The 17,533-nt window shown below is 36.8% G+C and overlaps 1 protein-coding gene across 4 annotated transcripts in view; it reads right to left on the bottom strand.

The window, feature by feature from the left end:
- Window positions 1–559: 559 nt before the first annotated feature.
- Window positions 560–17,533, bottom strand: part of B4GALT6 (beta-1,4-galactosyltransferase 6) — a 53,540-nt gene continuing 36,566 nt past the window's right edge. For 2 of the 4 annotated variants that reach the window (XM_016195925.2, XM_016195926.2), the window contains 6 exons: window positions 15,414–15,538; window positions 9,404–9,520; window positions 5,657–5,844; window positions 1,763–1,885; window positions 1,387–1,488; window positions 560–878 (listed from right to left, as the gene is read on the bottom strand). In XM_016195925.2, coding sequence (XP_016051411.1) covers window positions 731–878; window positions 1,387–1,488; window positions 1,763–1,885; window positions 5,657–5,844; window positions 9,404–9,520; window positions 15,414–15,538 — 803 coding nt within the window. In that variant the 3' untranslated portion in view covers window positions 560–730. Of the gene's footprint in view, window positions 879–1,386; window positions 1,489–1,752; window positions 1,886–5,656; window positions 5,845–9,403; window positions 9,521–15,413; window positions 15,539–17,533 lie in introns of those variants that run through there. The other 2 variants (XM_087819032.1, XM_016195927.2) reach the window with 2 other exon arrangements.

Consider the following 17,533-nt stretch of genomic DNA (forward strand, 5'->3'; position numbering starts at 1 on the left):
CTTGGTAATACTCATGCAATATGCATAAACATTATGGTTGTGATTTAGCAAAATCTGATGAGATTACAAGCAAGGAAAAATATAGGTAATCCTGGTAGGAAGAAAAGCTGTTTAAGCCATTTCTTCTTACCCTTTAGGACCCTAAGAAAGCTGTGACTTCCACACAGAAGGCTGAAGGTCTAAAGCTCAAAACTAGTATAACAGTTTACTGTATTAGTTGGCTGTCAATTATTGACAGTTCCTTCATTTCACACAAGGGTTAACCTTTGTTTAGTTTCATAAATTTACATTGTTTTTTCCATGCAAATAAAAAATGTCTATAAAAGTCCAATAAAGGCATAAGCAATTACATGCAAAACTGTAACACATCTTATTTTTCAACAATTTAAACACATTGATTTACATCACATATGTACAAAATATGTTTCAATGGAAATAAAGCATTCTCTTGAATTAAATTATAGATTTCCATATAAAAATTTTTTCTTTGCAGGGCACTCTTAACTCCAGTCTGAAGCAAGGGCATCTGGTCTCCGCAGTGCTCGCTACGGGGGCGTCGGAGGAGAGGGCGGGAGGGAGAGGCTGGCTGCAGACAACCCCGCGCTGCCGTCGAGGCCGCCGGCTCTTCCACGCGCCGCACTCTGACGCCTGCATTCACCGGCCTCCCTTAAGAGCGCGCTCTAAGTTTACGATCAGCACTGTGGTCTCTCTCGCCACGACAGCAACTTCTTTAATAGTCTTTGATTGGAGCTAACTCTGGCATGAGGTTTACAGATATATTTGTATACAACCTATCAACCAGTATTTTGGGCATATATATTAAATTGTTCAGCCCATCGATGTACTGGCGCTCTTTTGAATACCTTAGCAATTTATACCTATAGCGTTGGAGAAATAAACGAAAAGTAACAGAAACATGTTCAAAAACAAAAATTGATGGGGAATATGCTCAAGGTCATTCTTATAAATTAAAGCACCTACTGCTCTTTATGATTTTTGGTTCTCAAACATAATTAAAAAAAACTCTCTAAACCATTGTTCTAAATTAGCATTTCTATGGATCTTAAAATGCCACCTGAAAAAATTATTCTGCACCCTTATGACTTAGACATCCTTAAGAAATAAAATGTATTATGTTTTTTGCTAAGAAAACACTTTTTATATAAATAGTTAACTGGGCTTTTTAATATAAGATAAATATACACGTGTGTGCAGATATACGTAGATCTCTTCAAAACAAGCACAAAAATGCTTCACTTCTATAAAAAATGGTATCGACAGAAAATTCCCTTCAGAATATTTTTTTTGGTTGCAATGTGTATTTTAAATCCTTCATACATTATATAATTTTGGAAACATGGTCTCTGAAGATGATATTAAACTTACCGTCCTAAAAACTGGACTTCACCTCGATGATGATGAGGAATAGATTTGTATTTCCCCAAGTCTCCCTCTGGTCTTGTCACATTATATCCAGCATAGTGAACTCTACAATACAATACATGGAAATGAAAATATAAAGAAGTAAAATCTGACATAAATATTGATGATGTGAGTTCAATTTAAAATGCTCTAATGTATGTGTTATCAATAATTTCAGAAGGTCCTCCAGTGAAAAAAAAGAGAAACACAAAGTAGGATATAGGAATCTCAAAATTTTCCATCTGAAAGAATCTTTCCTTGGGATAGCAAAGTATAAGTTACTTAATAGAAAGAAAATTTATAGAAATTCTGTTATTAAGCAATTTGTACCTCAACATACCTATTCCAAAGGTCATCATCTTCTCCTCCCCATCCCCAGAAGGCATTAGGAAAACCATTGATCTTTCTAAATTGCTCCACTGTTAGTCCACTTACACCACCAAAAAACTCCTTATATGGAAGACTAAAAAAAAGCAGAACAGAGCATCCTAAAAATAAAATCAGAACAGTTTGCCACATGAAATCAAGTTTTCAGTCTTTTATGTGCCTTGCCAAATACACCAGTTTTCCAAATAAATAATTATGTTGATTAAAACATATTCTGGGAAATGCAAAGTACCCTAAGAAACATTTTTATATTCTAATGAAACAAGTACATCTAAATGTGTTATATAAAACACTTGTGGTAACTGAAATTTAATATTTAGTATTGTTTACTTTATAATATTCAAAACCCAGTGTTCAAAAATTATTTATTTTTATGGCAAAATAAACTTAATTAAATCCATCAATAGCTGTCAATGAAATGTTAGATGTTGCTAAGCTAATAAAATTTTCTAAATTCATAGAATGTAATTATAAACCCATTATTTATTATATAGACCAGGATAAATATGTATTAGCAAACACAAGTCTAGTATTTAATTTTAAAATGACAAGGTGCCTATTCCTATATCTTTTTTGATTATAGTCCCAAAATACTCATGAATATTTACAAATACATTTATTTTTAATGCACTAATACTTAGAGAAATGACTTTTTATTGAGATATAACTGACATGTAACATCGCATTAGTTTTAGATGTACAACATAGTGATTTGATCTATGTTAAACTGCAAAATAATAGCCAAAATAAGTCTAGTTAGCATCACCTTATAGAGTTAGAAAATTCTTTTTCTTGTGAAAATTCTTTGTTTTCTTGTGATGAGGATCTACTCTCTTAGCAACTTTCAAATATACAGTAGAGTATTGCTAACTATAGTCACCACGCTGTACATTACAACCGAGAACTTACTTATCTCGTAATTGGGAGCCTGTACCTTTGACTACCTTCACCCATTTCACCCACCCCTCAGCCCCCACCTCTAGCAACCACCAATCTTTTCTCTGTATCTATGAATTTGTTTTTGTGTGTGGGTTTTTTTAAGATTCCACAGATAAGTGAAATCGCACATTATTTGTTTTCTCTGACAAATGAGTATATTTTTAAATTTGGATTTTACTTTCCTTACCTTTCCCTAACTCATAATCTAAGGAATTTGTCAAACTAATCTATTCATTTAGATATAGGTTGGAATTCTGATATTGAGGTAGCACCCCTAGACTTGCAGACTTGAATAATTCTTGCAGCTCCAAATGTGTTACTGGGGAGTAGTGTGCTAGAGCCCCTAAAAGGCCACTGGGGCAGGCCAGCAAAAAAAAACAACCATGCACAGCATCTGAAAATCAAGCTGAAGGAAATTTGGCCAGGACTATAGCACCGTTGCCTCAGAGAAAGGAAGCAGATTTCATTTTTTTTATTGAAGAAACTCTTGCCTCATTCCCTGAGTGGAAAAGTGCTATTTGCCAGCTGGGAAGATGGAACAGGCAGCTCCTGCATGGAACTCTAGGGTTGCAGGAGAAAGCAATCTGGGATCAACCCTGGGTCAAAGGCACCCCAAGACAGTGACATGTGTACCCCAAGGACAACCATAGTGTCCCAGGTGACGGTGCTTCATCAGACTTCGTCCAGGGCTGAAGTCTGCACTACCCAGCCATTCCTCGACCTGCTACCACCTCTCTAAGTTAGCATTCTCATTTCTAGTCAAACTTCCAAAATACCCTACTAACCCTAGGATTAGTCTTGGTAGATACAAATATTTAATTCATTAGAAATTAATATTTTCAGGTAAAAAAAGATAATTTAGAATTCCTAGTTTATATGACCTTTCTGATATTTTTAAGAGAAAATCAATTACACTGAATCTAATTTGACTCTAGCGGCTGACCAAAATTGTTCCAGAAGAGCTGAGAAACAGATCCTGAACCTGAATGACCTTCCCAAGGTAACACCAGACTTGGAGTTCAGGTACTGTAGTATTAAGGGAAAGGTTTCTAATGATGACAACAACCAGCACAACAAGAAAAGGCATTCTTTTTCTGTTTTAGTGCTGATTCACCTGTTGTGTCATTGCCTCTCTCTACTCTGTAGGTCAGGCAGCAGGTAAAACTGTCATATAGGAATCATCTCCCCTGCTCTAGGCTGTTTTCCCTCCTCTCCACTTCCATTAGCCAATGGAAACTGTGATCTCTTTCCTAGATTAGACGGGCATGCTTTAATATCAATTTAAGTTACTGTCACAGCATCCCACTGAATGGGAGAACGTATTTGCCAAATGATACATCTGATAAGGGGCTAATATCCAAAATTTATAAAGAATTCATATAACTCAACACCCAAAAAACAAACAATCCAATTAAAAAATGGGCAATGGACTTGAATAGGCACTTCTCCAAAGAAGGCATACAGATGTCCAATAGACATATGAAATGATGCTCAATGTCACTAATCATCAGAGAGATGGAAATTAAAACCACAATGAGGTATCACCTCACACCTGTCTGAATGGCTGCCATCAATAAACCAACAAACAAGTGTTGGCGAGGATGTGGGGAAAAGGAAACCGTCCTGCACTGTTGGTGGGAATGCAAATTGGTGCAGCCACTACTGAAAACAGTATGAAGGTTTCTCAAAAAATTAAAAATGGAACTGCCTTTTGACCCAGTGATTCCACTTCTGGGTATATCTCTGAAGAAATCCAAAACACTAATTTAAAAGAATATATGCGTCCCTATGTTCACTGCAGCATTATTTACAACAGCCAAGATATGGAATCAACCCAAGTGCTCGTCAATAGACAAGTGAATAAAAAAGCTGTGGTATATATATACAATGGAATATTCCTCAGCCATAAAAAGAACAAAATCTTACCATTTGCAACAGCATGGATGGACTTAGAGGGTATTGCACTAAGTGAAATAAGTCAATCAAAGAAAGACGAATACCATATGATTTCACTTATATGTGGAATCTAAAGAACAATATAAACAAACAAACAAAACAGACTCATAGATACAGAGAAAAGACGATGGTTGCCAGAGGAGAAGGGTTGTGGGACTAGGTGAAAAAGTTGAAGAAATTAAGAAATACAAATTGGCAGTTACAAAATAGTCATGGGATGCAAAGTATAGCATAGGAAATATAGCCAATAATATTGTAATAACTATGTATGGTACCAGGTGGGTACTGGAAATATGAGGGGGAGTACTTAGTAAAGTATATGACTGTCTAACCACTATGCTGTACACCTGCAACTAATACAAAATAATATTGAATGTAAACTGTAATTTAAAAAAATAAGTTACTGCCACAGCTCCAATAACTGTTGACATTTCAAGGTATCTCCAAAGAATGAAAAAATGTCTTTCTTATTATGATAAGCATGTCAAGAATCCATAGCTTAGCAGGAAGAAGATACACTGCAGAGAAAGAAGCTTCCCTGCACAGGAAGAAGATACACTGCAGAGAAAGAAGCAGAAGGGAGACATCAGGTGCTGTTACTACTCGGGCAGGCTCAGCACGTGTGATCACACCGCAGCCCAATGAACGAGGAAACCAACGTTCCCAGTACAAGCAACTGATCAACTCCTATAACTGTTAAGTGTGAAAACCAGAAGTTAAATTCACATTTTCTTGACTGTGGAAACCAGGCTTTCTGACCACTCCACACAAACCTCTGAATGAAGAATGTCAAGCGATTCTACCCCTGGCTCCCTATGAGGATGGCTTGGAATTAAACATACTCTTCAGGCTTTGAACACTCTCAGATGCAGACATGTAATGATGATACCATTTCGATGATACGATTTTGCAAGTGTATTATAAAATATCAGGAAGGTTGCACATTACTTACATATACATGTATTTATCCAGCTTTGCTGCAAAATGACGTGGCATTTCTCCACATCCGTAATAGTTTCGGTCATTTTCAGGTAGGTGGTCCACATCATGGAAGATCACGCAGTCCCACACACTGTCTTTCATGGCCTCTTTGAAGCCCACGTTGAAAAGCATGGCACGGTTAAATGGCTGTGTGCCGGTCTTCACAGGGGGAAAAACAGAAATGCCACTCAGGCTTTGTCATCTGATTTTTTTCTAAAGTTTCCTAACTTGTTGAATCATGGTGTCAAATAATAAATAAGTCTCAATCAAATAGATAATAAACATACTTCAGGATTTTCAAATACACCATTTAAATCTACGTGCATTATTTTATGTTTCGGTAAATTACAAGAAAACAATGTTATTATCTAGTCCACTGGTTGATCATCACATTTATATAATGACAGCCTTCATGTTTCTGTTTTACTTCAAATACATCAAGAGACAGATTATTTATGGCCAGAAAAAAAATAAAACCATTAAAAATTACATAGGTTGCATTTTTTAGTGAAGCTTTCCATATGCTATCGAGATTAAGAGAAGCAACTGGTAAACCTTCTCTTACATAATAAGGCCAGGGAGGGCTAACTCTGATTACTGAAGCTTATAATAAAGACAAAGACAGTTTTAGAGATGAAAACAATTGGAACTTATTACACAAAACCCAACTTCCTTCATTATAACCATTTTCCTTTATTACTAGGGAAAATACATAAAAATGCCTGGGCAATAAACAGTTCCTATTTTCTTTATTCTTGCTTAAAACAAATACCAAGAGTATTTATGAAACGAAAAATGGAAACTTATTACACAGGAACCCAATTTCCTATATTATGACCACTTACCTATTTTATAAAGGAAATTATATTAAGGTGCATTGATAATAAAAAGTTTCATTCTGTATCTAATCAAAATTAAACAGCAATTACCTAGGCCTTATCAATATTTCTCAAAATAATTTCCAAAATATAAAACAAAAACGGATTATGACAGAAGTGAAGGAGACACACTGTGCGGTTAGCACTGGACTGCCGCAGCAAGAGGGAAAAGTGGTTCATTTTTAATCCTGGGTCCTGCACCAACTTAAGGTAATAAAAACCGCTTTACTTTTTACAGCTTCTTTCTTCAGTGATGAAATGGGCAGAATAAAAGAGAAAGGAAGTTAAATTATAGTAAGATTACTGGTGCATCAACATCAGCTTGAACGGCTTTCCTTTAAGGTTTTAAAAATGGTTTTTATTGCCTCTTCTCCGAGGAAACACCAAACAGAGGATGACGCAGATGCTGCGAGAGGGCCCCGAGGAGGCCCCGGGGGCCTGGAACGGGAGGCCGAGCGGCTTCTGTGGAGGATCGGCAGCCGCACCGGGCCAAGGTCGCAGCTGCTGTCCCCATCGGGGCTAAGGCTGCGGAGCTCTCAGAGGCGAGGCCGAGGACAAGGAGGGGATCTTCATCACCAAGTTGGGCCACCTGGGCAAGGGCATGAACATCAAGTCCCTGGAGATCTGCCTCTTCTCCCTGCCCTCAAGGAATCTGAGATCACTGACCCTTTCCTGGGGGCATCCCTCAAGGAAGAGGCTTTGAAGATTAGGCTGGTTCAAAAACGGACACGTGCTGGCTAGAGAATCCAGTTCGAGGCATTTGCCACTGCCGTCCATGGGCCATCATCCTGGCCAAGCTTTTATTGTCCCTGTGCGGCGAGGCTCCTGGGGGAGCAAGATCAGCAAGCCCCACACCGTCCCTTGCAAGGTGACCGCAGCTACGGCTCTGTGCCGGTGCACCTCATCCCCGCCCCCAGGGACCCTGGTATTGTCTCAGCCCCTGTGCCAAAAAGCTGCTGCTGATGGCCAGTATCTCTCACATCGGTATTTCTCTCTCTCTACCTTCCTCCCTCTCTAAAAATCAATAAAAACATGTCCTTGGGTGAGAATGTGGAACTGGGGATTTGATTGTTTTGTAATCAAACTTTCAAGTAATCCCCTTACTTTAGGGCAGGGCTCGGTCCATCTCCTATGACACCTTTCAAGTGTCTACATGAATAGGGGTTTGTCCGGGAAATTGATTCAATTCTTGTCACAATCACCCTCACTGAGCACATGGGTTTGAACAGCCTCTGCTCTGCTAAGGGAGTTGCCAGTGGTCCATCTACTTTCTGACTTCCAGAAATGTGTTGAAGTCTCCCAACTACTTCCATCTCTCTGTCTTTGTAGTTTAATAACTTTTTAAAAAGTACTTTCTTTCATTCTCATTTTAGGAGTTTAGAAAAGAGAGGAGGTGAATATGTGTACAATCTTCCATATTTAACTAGGAGTTCTGGGCTGCTCTTCAATTGCTTAGCACTTATGGGCATCAGTCCAGCAGAAAAATTACTCTTCTATTTCATATGTGGTAAAGCTGTTACTGCTCAAAACTACACACTGTCAAGTACACTGGCCTGAATTAGTATCGATCGAAGCTGAGATTCTGACTGAAAAGGTTTATAAAACATGGATCTCAGTTGCTTTGCAAAGATTTCTTTGTGGCACGCACAAAATAATTCAACGATGCTGGACTTTCAGGAGAATAAGCTTTTAAAAACACCGAGGCAGATAGCTCATCTCCTAACACATTATGGAGACTGAAGTTTTAAAAAAGGAAACCAGCAATTGGGAAAACTGACCTAGACATTCACAACTATGGCTATTATGAAAGTAGCTAAATTTTTTATTTGTTATCAGGTTTTAAAAAGTCAATTTTTAAAGTATAGGTTGTTATGTAAAAAAAGAACATATGCACTGTGTACTATATGATCATCAGATGCACGGGGAACAAACCTTAAAGGGTTACAGAAAAGCATAACTTGTATTAGAAACCAAGTATTTCCAGCAGAATAAATAGAGACAAGAAGCTAAGAGTAAGAAATTAAAAAAGAGGAGTAAAGAATTTCCTACAATAAACCACACAGGAGCTTGCAGAATACACTAAATGTTATAATCTTAGGAATAAAATTTAAATACTTTCTACCTCCAAAAAAACCAGTATCTAATAACATAAAATAGGTCACTTTCTGTCTGCTGACATATAAGGAAATACATTTTTAGTCAAGTTTAGTGTGAGTAAAAAAAAAAAAAAAAGGAAAGATCAGGATAAAATGAGTTCATTAATGTCAAAACCAGAAGTATCCAAATTATGTATATTTGAAACACAAACAAAATGCAGTTTTAGAAATGCTATGTAGAAGTTGTGATAAAATTCAGCAATTACCCTAATGTTTGGGAGCTGGGGTGGGGGAAAGACCAAGAAAGAAATCAAAGATAACATTTCAACATTTCAAGTGTAAAACTAGGTAATGACAGATGTGGGGAAAAATAGAAGTATGGAAAATATCTCTAAAAAGCTCAAATAAGACTGAAAGAAATTGTATATATGGAAAGCTGAAACAAGAAAAAATATTTAGAGAGAAAAATTAGCTGATAATACAAAGAATAAAGAAAACATTTTTCCTTTAATAGGTAAGAGATAAGATGATTAAAAATGATAGGAGCACATCAACTGATAAAGGAATTACCAAAATGAGATATATACCACTAACAGCTCAATTCAAAATTCAATTTTATCCAAATATAAAGCCAAGGATTTGAGTTACCTAATTAACCAGAAGCTAAATATTTTGAATCAAACCGTACCTTAATGTTCATTATGTTCCAGGAGACTTGGTAACCATTTTGAAAAATATTCTCACCTGTTCAATGACATAAAAGGCAAATTCCAGTCGCTGTTTCTGGAGCATTGGAATCAGATGCAAGAAAAAAATTGGCAGATGCTCATGGCGATTACGGAAAGGGATGAGAACCGCCACCTTTAAAGGAAAACAGTCACATATGTAAATAACACAGCAACAAGCCCAAGAGGTACAGCTGAAGACTAATCCTTAAAAATTTATGATGGTTTTAAAGTCATACCCTTACGCATTTTCTCACTGAGATCTAACAGTGAGCAAACCACAGGGCCCTTGCCTTTGTGCCACTTACGGTCTTGTGAACCTGAGGAGGTATAAACGGGCTCCCAGGGCTGTTCTAGGGATTACGGTCTTTACCCTACGAGCACCATGAGAAGTCGTGGAAAGATTGAAAAAAAAATGATAAAATCAGATTTGGTGATGCCACAGAGAGACTACTATGGAGAGTTGATTGAGGAAACCAAAAATGAACTCAGGGAGGTGATTTGGAAATTAATGCAATAGTTGAGACAAGAGGTGATGACAGCTTGAACTGAGGTGAGGCTGAAGGAGAGAGGCACATGTGGTTTTGACACATTTAAGAGGTAAATAGACAGGATTTGTTTGTGGATGAGATGAGGAGTGAGGGAGAGGGATGTGTCAAGAATAACTTCAAGGTTTTAAAGCAGAACATAAATAATAACTTCATGGTGTTTAAACTGACTGTAAAAGAGATACCACTTAAGTATCTATTATCCTACACATGACTTATCTGGCATAGAGATATTTTTAAGAACTATAACAGATGTGTCCTGGAATATACATGAAGTTTTATAATGATATTAATCTAATATTTTTCATTTAATCAAAATGCACAATTAAATTTTGCTACATTTTATGTTTATTTCAGTAGTAAGATAATATTCAGGTTAAAGTTGACAATAAAATTATGTTAAAAAATGTTGAATTAACAGAAAAGATCATGTAAGCAGCACAGAAAACAGAGAAATCTGTCTTTGATAAGTCAAAGAAATTTGTTCATAAGTAATCCCCGCAAAAAAGAAAAACATATATGGAAATTAGATTGGTTTTTCAATAGATCATTCTTTTGTCTAATAGAAAAAAAACATTGATTGGAACTCTCAAAATCAAGACTAGAAAACATAATTTACATAAAATATATTAATATGACATGAGAATAAATGAATAATTATCAATCATCACTAACTCAAATCCTGTATTTTCTGGATCTAAACTTTGTCATACAAGCCAAGTCACCCTATAATTCAGTTTTCCCTTGAAATAGCTAAATGTTTTCTAAACATTCCTTTCTTAGCATTTTTTTTTTTAAATATATCTTTATTGATTTCAGAGAGAGGGAAGGAGAGGGAGAGAGAGAGATAGAAACATCAACTACGAGGGAGTCACTGATCAAGCCGACACCCCGGGCATGTGCCCTGACCGAGAATTGAACCCCGATAGCCTAGATCCTAGGTCGATGTTCAATCACTGAGCCATGCCTGGCCGGGCTTTCTTAGTAATTTCTGAGCTAAGCTGGCTTTAGTATAATTGTAAATTTTCTAACAAAAAACTGAAATTAAAATAAGTTTTCTACATTTCTATAAATTCCAAAATCATTAGCTTTTCAAAGAGTATAACAGTCAAAATATATCTAATTAAAATTTTTGTGTCGCTCTACATTCTGGATTTTTAAACAATCTAAATTGGCTATTAAAAAAATTAATTTAACAACATTAAATCTGGGATTTATTAAAATTTCACATCTACCAAATAAATTTTACTAATGAATGAATAAATGTAAATAATTGGGAATGACAGGTTTAGGATCTAATCCTACTTGTAAAATCAAGACATGGCAATAGATATAGCCAATAAAACTTAGTAACATTTATCTGCGTCTTTTATATTACCACGATCACAAATGAGAGAAATTTTTAAATTCTCATTATAGTTTTATTTAGAGTAAACAACAGATGATTTAGTAAAATTAACGATATCTAAACTAGAAACCACCACTAATTTTCCCTTAATGCTAATGGGAGAGCAGAAAAATGGCTGTTATGAGGCTGATATTTTCAAGTAAATTTGATAACTGGTAGGAACTGAAGAGGTTCTGCGACCCCTGCCAGTCCCACTTTGGATGCCATTCCCTTTTGGTTTGCCTCTAAGGTACTTCTTGGCTTATGAATCTGAGGCCACAAAGCTGCCAGAGCAACCCCCATCCAAGCCCCTTCATCCCTCCCACAAGCGGGCTACTGCTGGTGCTGGGCACTCCCTACAGACTGGGAACTTGCTGATGGGCTTCAGAATCAATTATTAGCATATGCAAGGAACTCCCAAAAAATACAATTCCCAAAGCAGTTCAGAGACCCCTGGGCTCACTCTTAAAATAGGAAACTGCTATGAAAAGTTAAAAGAGAGAAAGGAATTAGATGGTGAGTACAGATCCCTACCACTGACCTTACTGGAACTGTATCGGTGTGATAATTTCTACTGAAATAAAGGCTGAGCTTCCCCTTCTCAGTTATGAACTTGCCACAAGTTGGCTGCCTGAGACATAATGTAAATGGGCTATAAAAACAGTTAAGGCGAATTACAGATTTAAGAGAAGAGGCTATTACTAAATAGCTCCAGAGTCTGTATTTTAAAAAATCTGTATTATTTAAATACAATTAGGCTGAGTGATAAGTTAAACATATAAGAATAAACAAAGGCAAAGTCATAGCTCTTAACACAGTAATTTCTTCAATGAAGCGTTTAAAATATCAAGAGTCATTTTTGTTTTAATCTTATAAAGAAACTGAGAATGTCATAAGAAAAAAATTACCGGCACCTTGGCAAATTCAAATAAGCAAAACTGTTGTTTTAATAGCAAATGAATGTCCACATCTTAAAGAGACAGTTATCAAAAATTCTGAACAGTATGCCTAAAGCAAAGTTTTTATTAAAATAAAGCTAAACGGTATCTTAAATTTTCACTCGACATGTCCCTTCTAGTGGCTGCGGAATTTCATTCTCAGTAGTTCACAATTTATTGCCTAGAAAAAGATCTCAGTGTTCTGTGATCATTTATCTGAAGGTTTAACAGCCTTTGTTTCAGGACATTCTTTCTCCTATGTGCCCTAATTTGCTGTTTGAGCCACTCTCCTGCTGATGCATCTCCAGTGGCAATAAAGAACATCTGGTCATTATCTTCTGCAAAACAACACTTCATCTTCATGACTCTCTCCACATCTCCTCTTGTTCAAGCATAATTATCCCATTCAGTCAGCTCCCACTTTAATCAAAACCACTAAGCTTACTGAGTTTATGTGTCTGTTTTTCTTGCCTGCTTATTTTCTCCTGTACGGGCCAGGAACAGGTTATCAAGGAAAATGTTTCCTACATAAATGCTCCCCTCATTTCTGTCCCACTTTTAAACTTCGAGCACACCACCAACTACGGTGTCCCTAAATGACATGGCTTCAGACTTGCCTTCCTCCCCACCAAGAGAGTCAGAATGTCTGAGGACTGAGTTCCACAGTCTTCATTTTTACCAAACACCGCAAGTGATTCTGAGACAGGTGGCTAACACCTATCTTTGAGGAACCTTGGACTGGAAATGGAACGTCAGGCCTCTGAGTAGATAATAGCATCAAGTAGCTGCCTGGGTCTTTAAGCCTTTAGGTTTTAGACCATTTGTTCAGGCCTCAACCTGAACCCTGGGAAAGGCAATGTCACAGGTATACATTTCCATCTTTTATTTCCTTTAGAAATAAGAATCCAACCTATACTGAATCTTCCACTCAAACCTGCAGTTTCAGATATACCTAGGTTCTGATGAAATCACTAGTTTCAGAAGATCTCAATTCCAATTAACTAGCCACTAATTAATTGATTTTTTAAAATTTCTTTAAAAGAACCTAGAATATTCAAGTCAAGTTGGTAGCAGATGTTTAACATAAATCTTGTTATTTCTTCTTCCCCTCCGCCTCAATTCTGTTGCGAGATTAGAATGGGACACTATTAGAATGTAAACAGGAAGGGAGGAGGGGGAGGTATTTAATTAATTAAATATGGCAAGGACAGGTCATCCCTGAATGATTTCCGAATTTCCTCTCATACCTCTAGCTGAATAGCTCACAACCAGAGACTGTATTCTCAGTAGAACCTGTGCAAAACTGAAATAAAAGAAGCATTACCATATAGTTCCTAAATAAAATAAGCTAATGTTTAAATCCCTCAATTTGCTTCCTCCTAGGAACTCCACTTTCAGTGTGTTGTCCACTGATCCATGTGGAGTTGATAGTCTACTTAAATCTCTAAGTAGGAACTGTGTGATGTACCTGTCTGCTGGAAAGTGAGAAGAAAACAAAACATAAAATTCAAAATGCAATGTCTGATATAGAGCACTGGAGAAAGGACAAGAATACTTAATTTTTCTAATCCCAAATTACTCTATTATGATGCCACACAGTGCACACCTGAGAGGTGCCCAGCACCCTACATGAGTATATGTCTGAGGACCAACTTCCATGCTAACCCACGGCCTTTGTGACTAAATATGCTTTTCTTCTATTAGCATCCAACATACATACTCATCACCCAAATAAGAAAAATCATTTATTTGCCCAGGACATTTTTAGAAAGTGGAATTTTTATAAATTGGGCCACATTATACATACAAATGTGAGGAAAATCAATCATGAAATATGAAAAGGCTCATTTATTAACCGAATCTGATCTGGAAAATAGCGTAAGACAATTGTAAAACAGAATGTTTCACCAAAATTTGTACTAAAACTCATTTGAGCATCTTTACAACTTAAGGCATTTATTTGTCCCATAAACTCAATTCAACAAAACTGAGTTTAGTGCTTAACTTATACAGGGTGGGCAAAAGTAGGTTTACAGTTGCAATACAAATAAATAATACAATAATTAGTTAATAATAATACAAGCATAAACTCTGTTTTGTGTACTTAAAACTATAAACCTACTTTGCCCACCCCTGTATATGACGACATGCTCTGTTAGGAGTGCAGATGTAAATAATACACATCGCCAAACACAAAGAGCTCAAGGCCAAGAAGAGAACTTTTATCATAAGCTTAACAGCATAGAATTCTCCTTCCCAGCAGTAATTTTTTTTGTACCAAAAACACCCCACAAATATTTCAGCAGAATACTAAGAGTTTAAAAGAGAAATTAAAAACCATTCCCAGATTAAGGTTACATCACAATCCTTTAGGACATAACATTTTATTTAACCATATGCAGTTTTCACTTGAATTACATCAATACTACTTCTTACTCAACCATAAAAAAAATCACATGAATATGCACTTAACCAATTTCACAGTACTAAGAGCAAGTCAAGTCTAAACCATGGTTTTCACTTATTTTTAAGCAGCAGAGGTAGGTCCTCTCCCTTATAGTTTTTCAAATAAAATATTAAGTAGAATTCTGACATAACAAAAAGATAAAAAGTTTGTGCTCTGCCTTCTGAAACAGAGGTGAAGAGCCCAAAGTTCTCCGTTTTGTCTCAGTGACCTGAGTGGCCTCTTTAGAATTCTGGGGCTCTGAGGAAAAGAGCTTGAAAATCCCACTGAGGCACCCAACTGGAAATCAGGATATGATATTAATACCCTCCCCATGAGCTCTCACCAGTTCCAGGACTTGGTGGGGCTATGCCTGCAGGTCAGTAATCATTAGGGACAATTGCAAGAGGCAGAGAAATCATAGCCCCTCTTCCAAACAGAACAGAACTGAAAAAAAATCTGTTACCAGGATCTCTAAGGCTGGTAATAAGTCATGAGCATATATTTTGTATATGCACAGGTACAGTTACAGTCTTCATAAGTAACACTATTAAATCACATTTGAACTGTGAATACCTATACATTAAATATAAAAATGTTGATGTTTTAAATTTATCATGACGTAAAGGTATTTCACAATATATTCTGAACCAAGCACACTTTTCCTCAAATGCACGGTAATGTCATATTACTCATGAGAAAATTTACGTCACCTTCCATCTGGGTTTACAGTCTTTGGGTCTCCAGTGTCCTCCTGGCTCAATATCTAAATCCTTGGAGAAGAGTTGATGAATTTCATCAAAACTGACTTCACTTACATTGACATTGAGAAATCCCCCTAGAAGTTCAAAAACATGAAGAACAGTTTTAATATTTTTTGCCTCAAAGATGAAGACAAGTTAACAATCAGTAGGGTTACTTGGCATAACTTAGTTGCTAGAACAGTATTGTTTGTTCCTGCTATCACCACCTAACTGATAATGTCAACCCCTTTCAATTTTAGTTTGGATGATAAATTATATTTACCTATTATTACCTTTAGTAAATCAACCAAAAAAAATTAAATTGCTTAAACTTTTTAGTTTTGAGTAATGAATATTTTAATATTCTTTGGGAAATGTTTGCATGTCATTACAACTCAGCACATCATTGCGATTTAACAGCTATTCAAGTATTTTAAAACTATTTTTAAACATAATCAACAAAGGGGACAGGAGAGCACAGTACAAAAGAGTTAATTAAGCAGTTAGATTGACCTGGAGCTGAATCCCACCTTCTGTCAATTGGAGAAATTACTTAACTTCTCTGTGCTGCAGTTTCCCCATCAGTAAAAGGCGATGGTAACAATGCCTGCCTGCCAAAGCGGTCGTATCCATTAGGTGACATAGTGTGTGTGAAAGATCAAGTACAATGTCAGCACCAAAGTATACACACAATAAATGTCAGCTACTGTTAGCTGCATCCAGTTTACTGACATTGAAGAGAAAGAAATCTGCAAACACAATCCTACAAATTTATTTTGAGCACTACCACTTACCCCCTTGATATGCAAAACTGAAAAAAAACCATGGACTTCTAAGATATTCCTGGTTTACTAGGCACTCACTCTCCAAATTAACAAGTAAGCATATGACATTGCGGAAGGTATTTTTACTAATAGGTTTTCTAATGTATACCATTGAAATAGGAATGGATCTTGGATAGAAAATCATTTCCATTCACTTAATTAAAAACAAAATAAAGAACTAACAGAACTAAGTGCTTTCTAGCCTTCTCATCTCATAAAACAGAAACCAACAGATGTTGAAGTTTCCCATTTCAAGTCTGCTGAGCCTCAGTGGCCATGATTTCACAATATAAAACATTCAGTTCCTGTGGAGGGAGCCCCTTTCCTCACTTCTGCTATTCTAGATTCTGTAAGGCTGCCACAGCTGCCTCTCTTCCCATCCCTTCATCAGTAGGTTCCAGGAAGCACCGAGGCATGCTAAAAAGAAGTGTTTTAAAATGCAAATACCTGTTTCACAGAATAAGCTAGGCAAAAATTGGCAATCTTCTATCTGCCCGTTCTGCTTACAATGTCTGCGGTCTTTTATAACAAAATACTGGCCCTTTAGTGCAACAAGATATGCAAATCTTAGGGGCTAATCTTCGAAAGATCAGATTTACCTATGAACTTGCAGAAAAACAGTGGGTCAAATGTAAGAGTGATCAGTCACCGTAAGTACAGACTATCATGACTCAGCTGACAAAACAAAGCCTAGCACTGCAATCAAGTGAAATTCACACAAATAAGTCTGATGCATTTAATGGTATGTGTGATTGCTAAAATGACAGCAATTAGGCTAAATAATAAGCAGTCCATATAAGTAACTGAAGTTGGTATTCTTTACGCACTGTTAAACCATTTTTTCTCCCCCTTTATCCAACTTTATTGCTTCAACAGCTGTAATCATCATTACTGTTAGGAGTTTCTCCAGTATCATTTGCAGTTGAATTTTCATCTTGAACACACATGTGCTGGCAAATGAAGAGGCAGGCCTTATATGTTTCTCCTCAATGAACAAGGCCTCCTGTGTCCACCACTTATTCCTGACTGTCCCCCCACCCACATTCCTCAGAGTCCCTTAGCAGCTTTCCTATGTGCTTATTGTTCTTTGCTCTGCAATCCTAGTAATTTGCTGGCTGAAGGCCCAAAATGACCCAGTGGCATGAGGTTGTCATGCCAGAGGTAATAGCAACGTCACTGTTTTTTTTCCTAGGTGGGGGGAATGGGCCTTCAGGACAGGCACTGACAGCACTGGGAACAATCAGAAAGAAAGAGAAAAGAAAGAAT

The sequence above is a fragment of the Miniopterus natalensis genome, chromosome 7, assembly GCF_054644295.1.
Source record: "Miniopterus natalensis isolate mMinNat1 chromosome 7, mMinNat1.hap1, whole genome shotgun sequence".
In the NCBI taxonomy this organism is placed as follows: Eukaryota; Metazoa; Chordata; class Mammalia; order Chiroptera; family Miniopteridae; genus Miniopterus; species Miniopterus natalensis.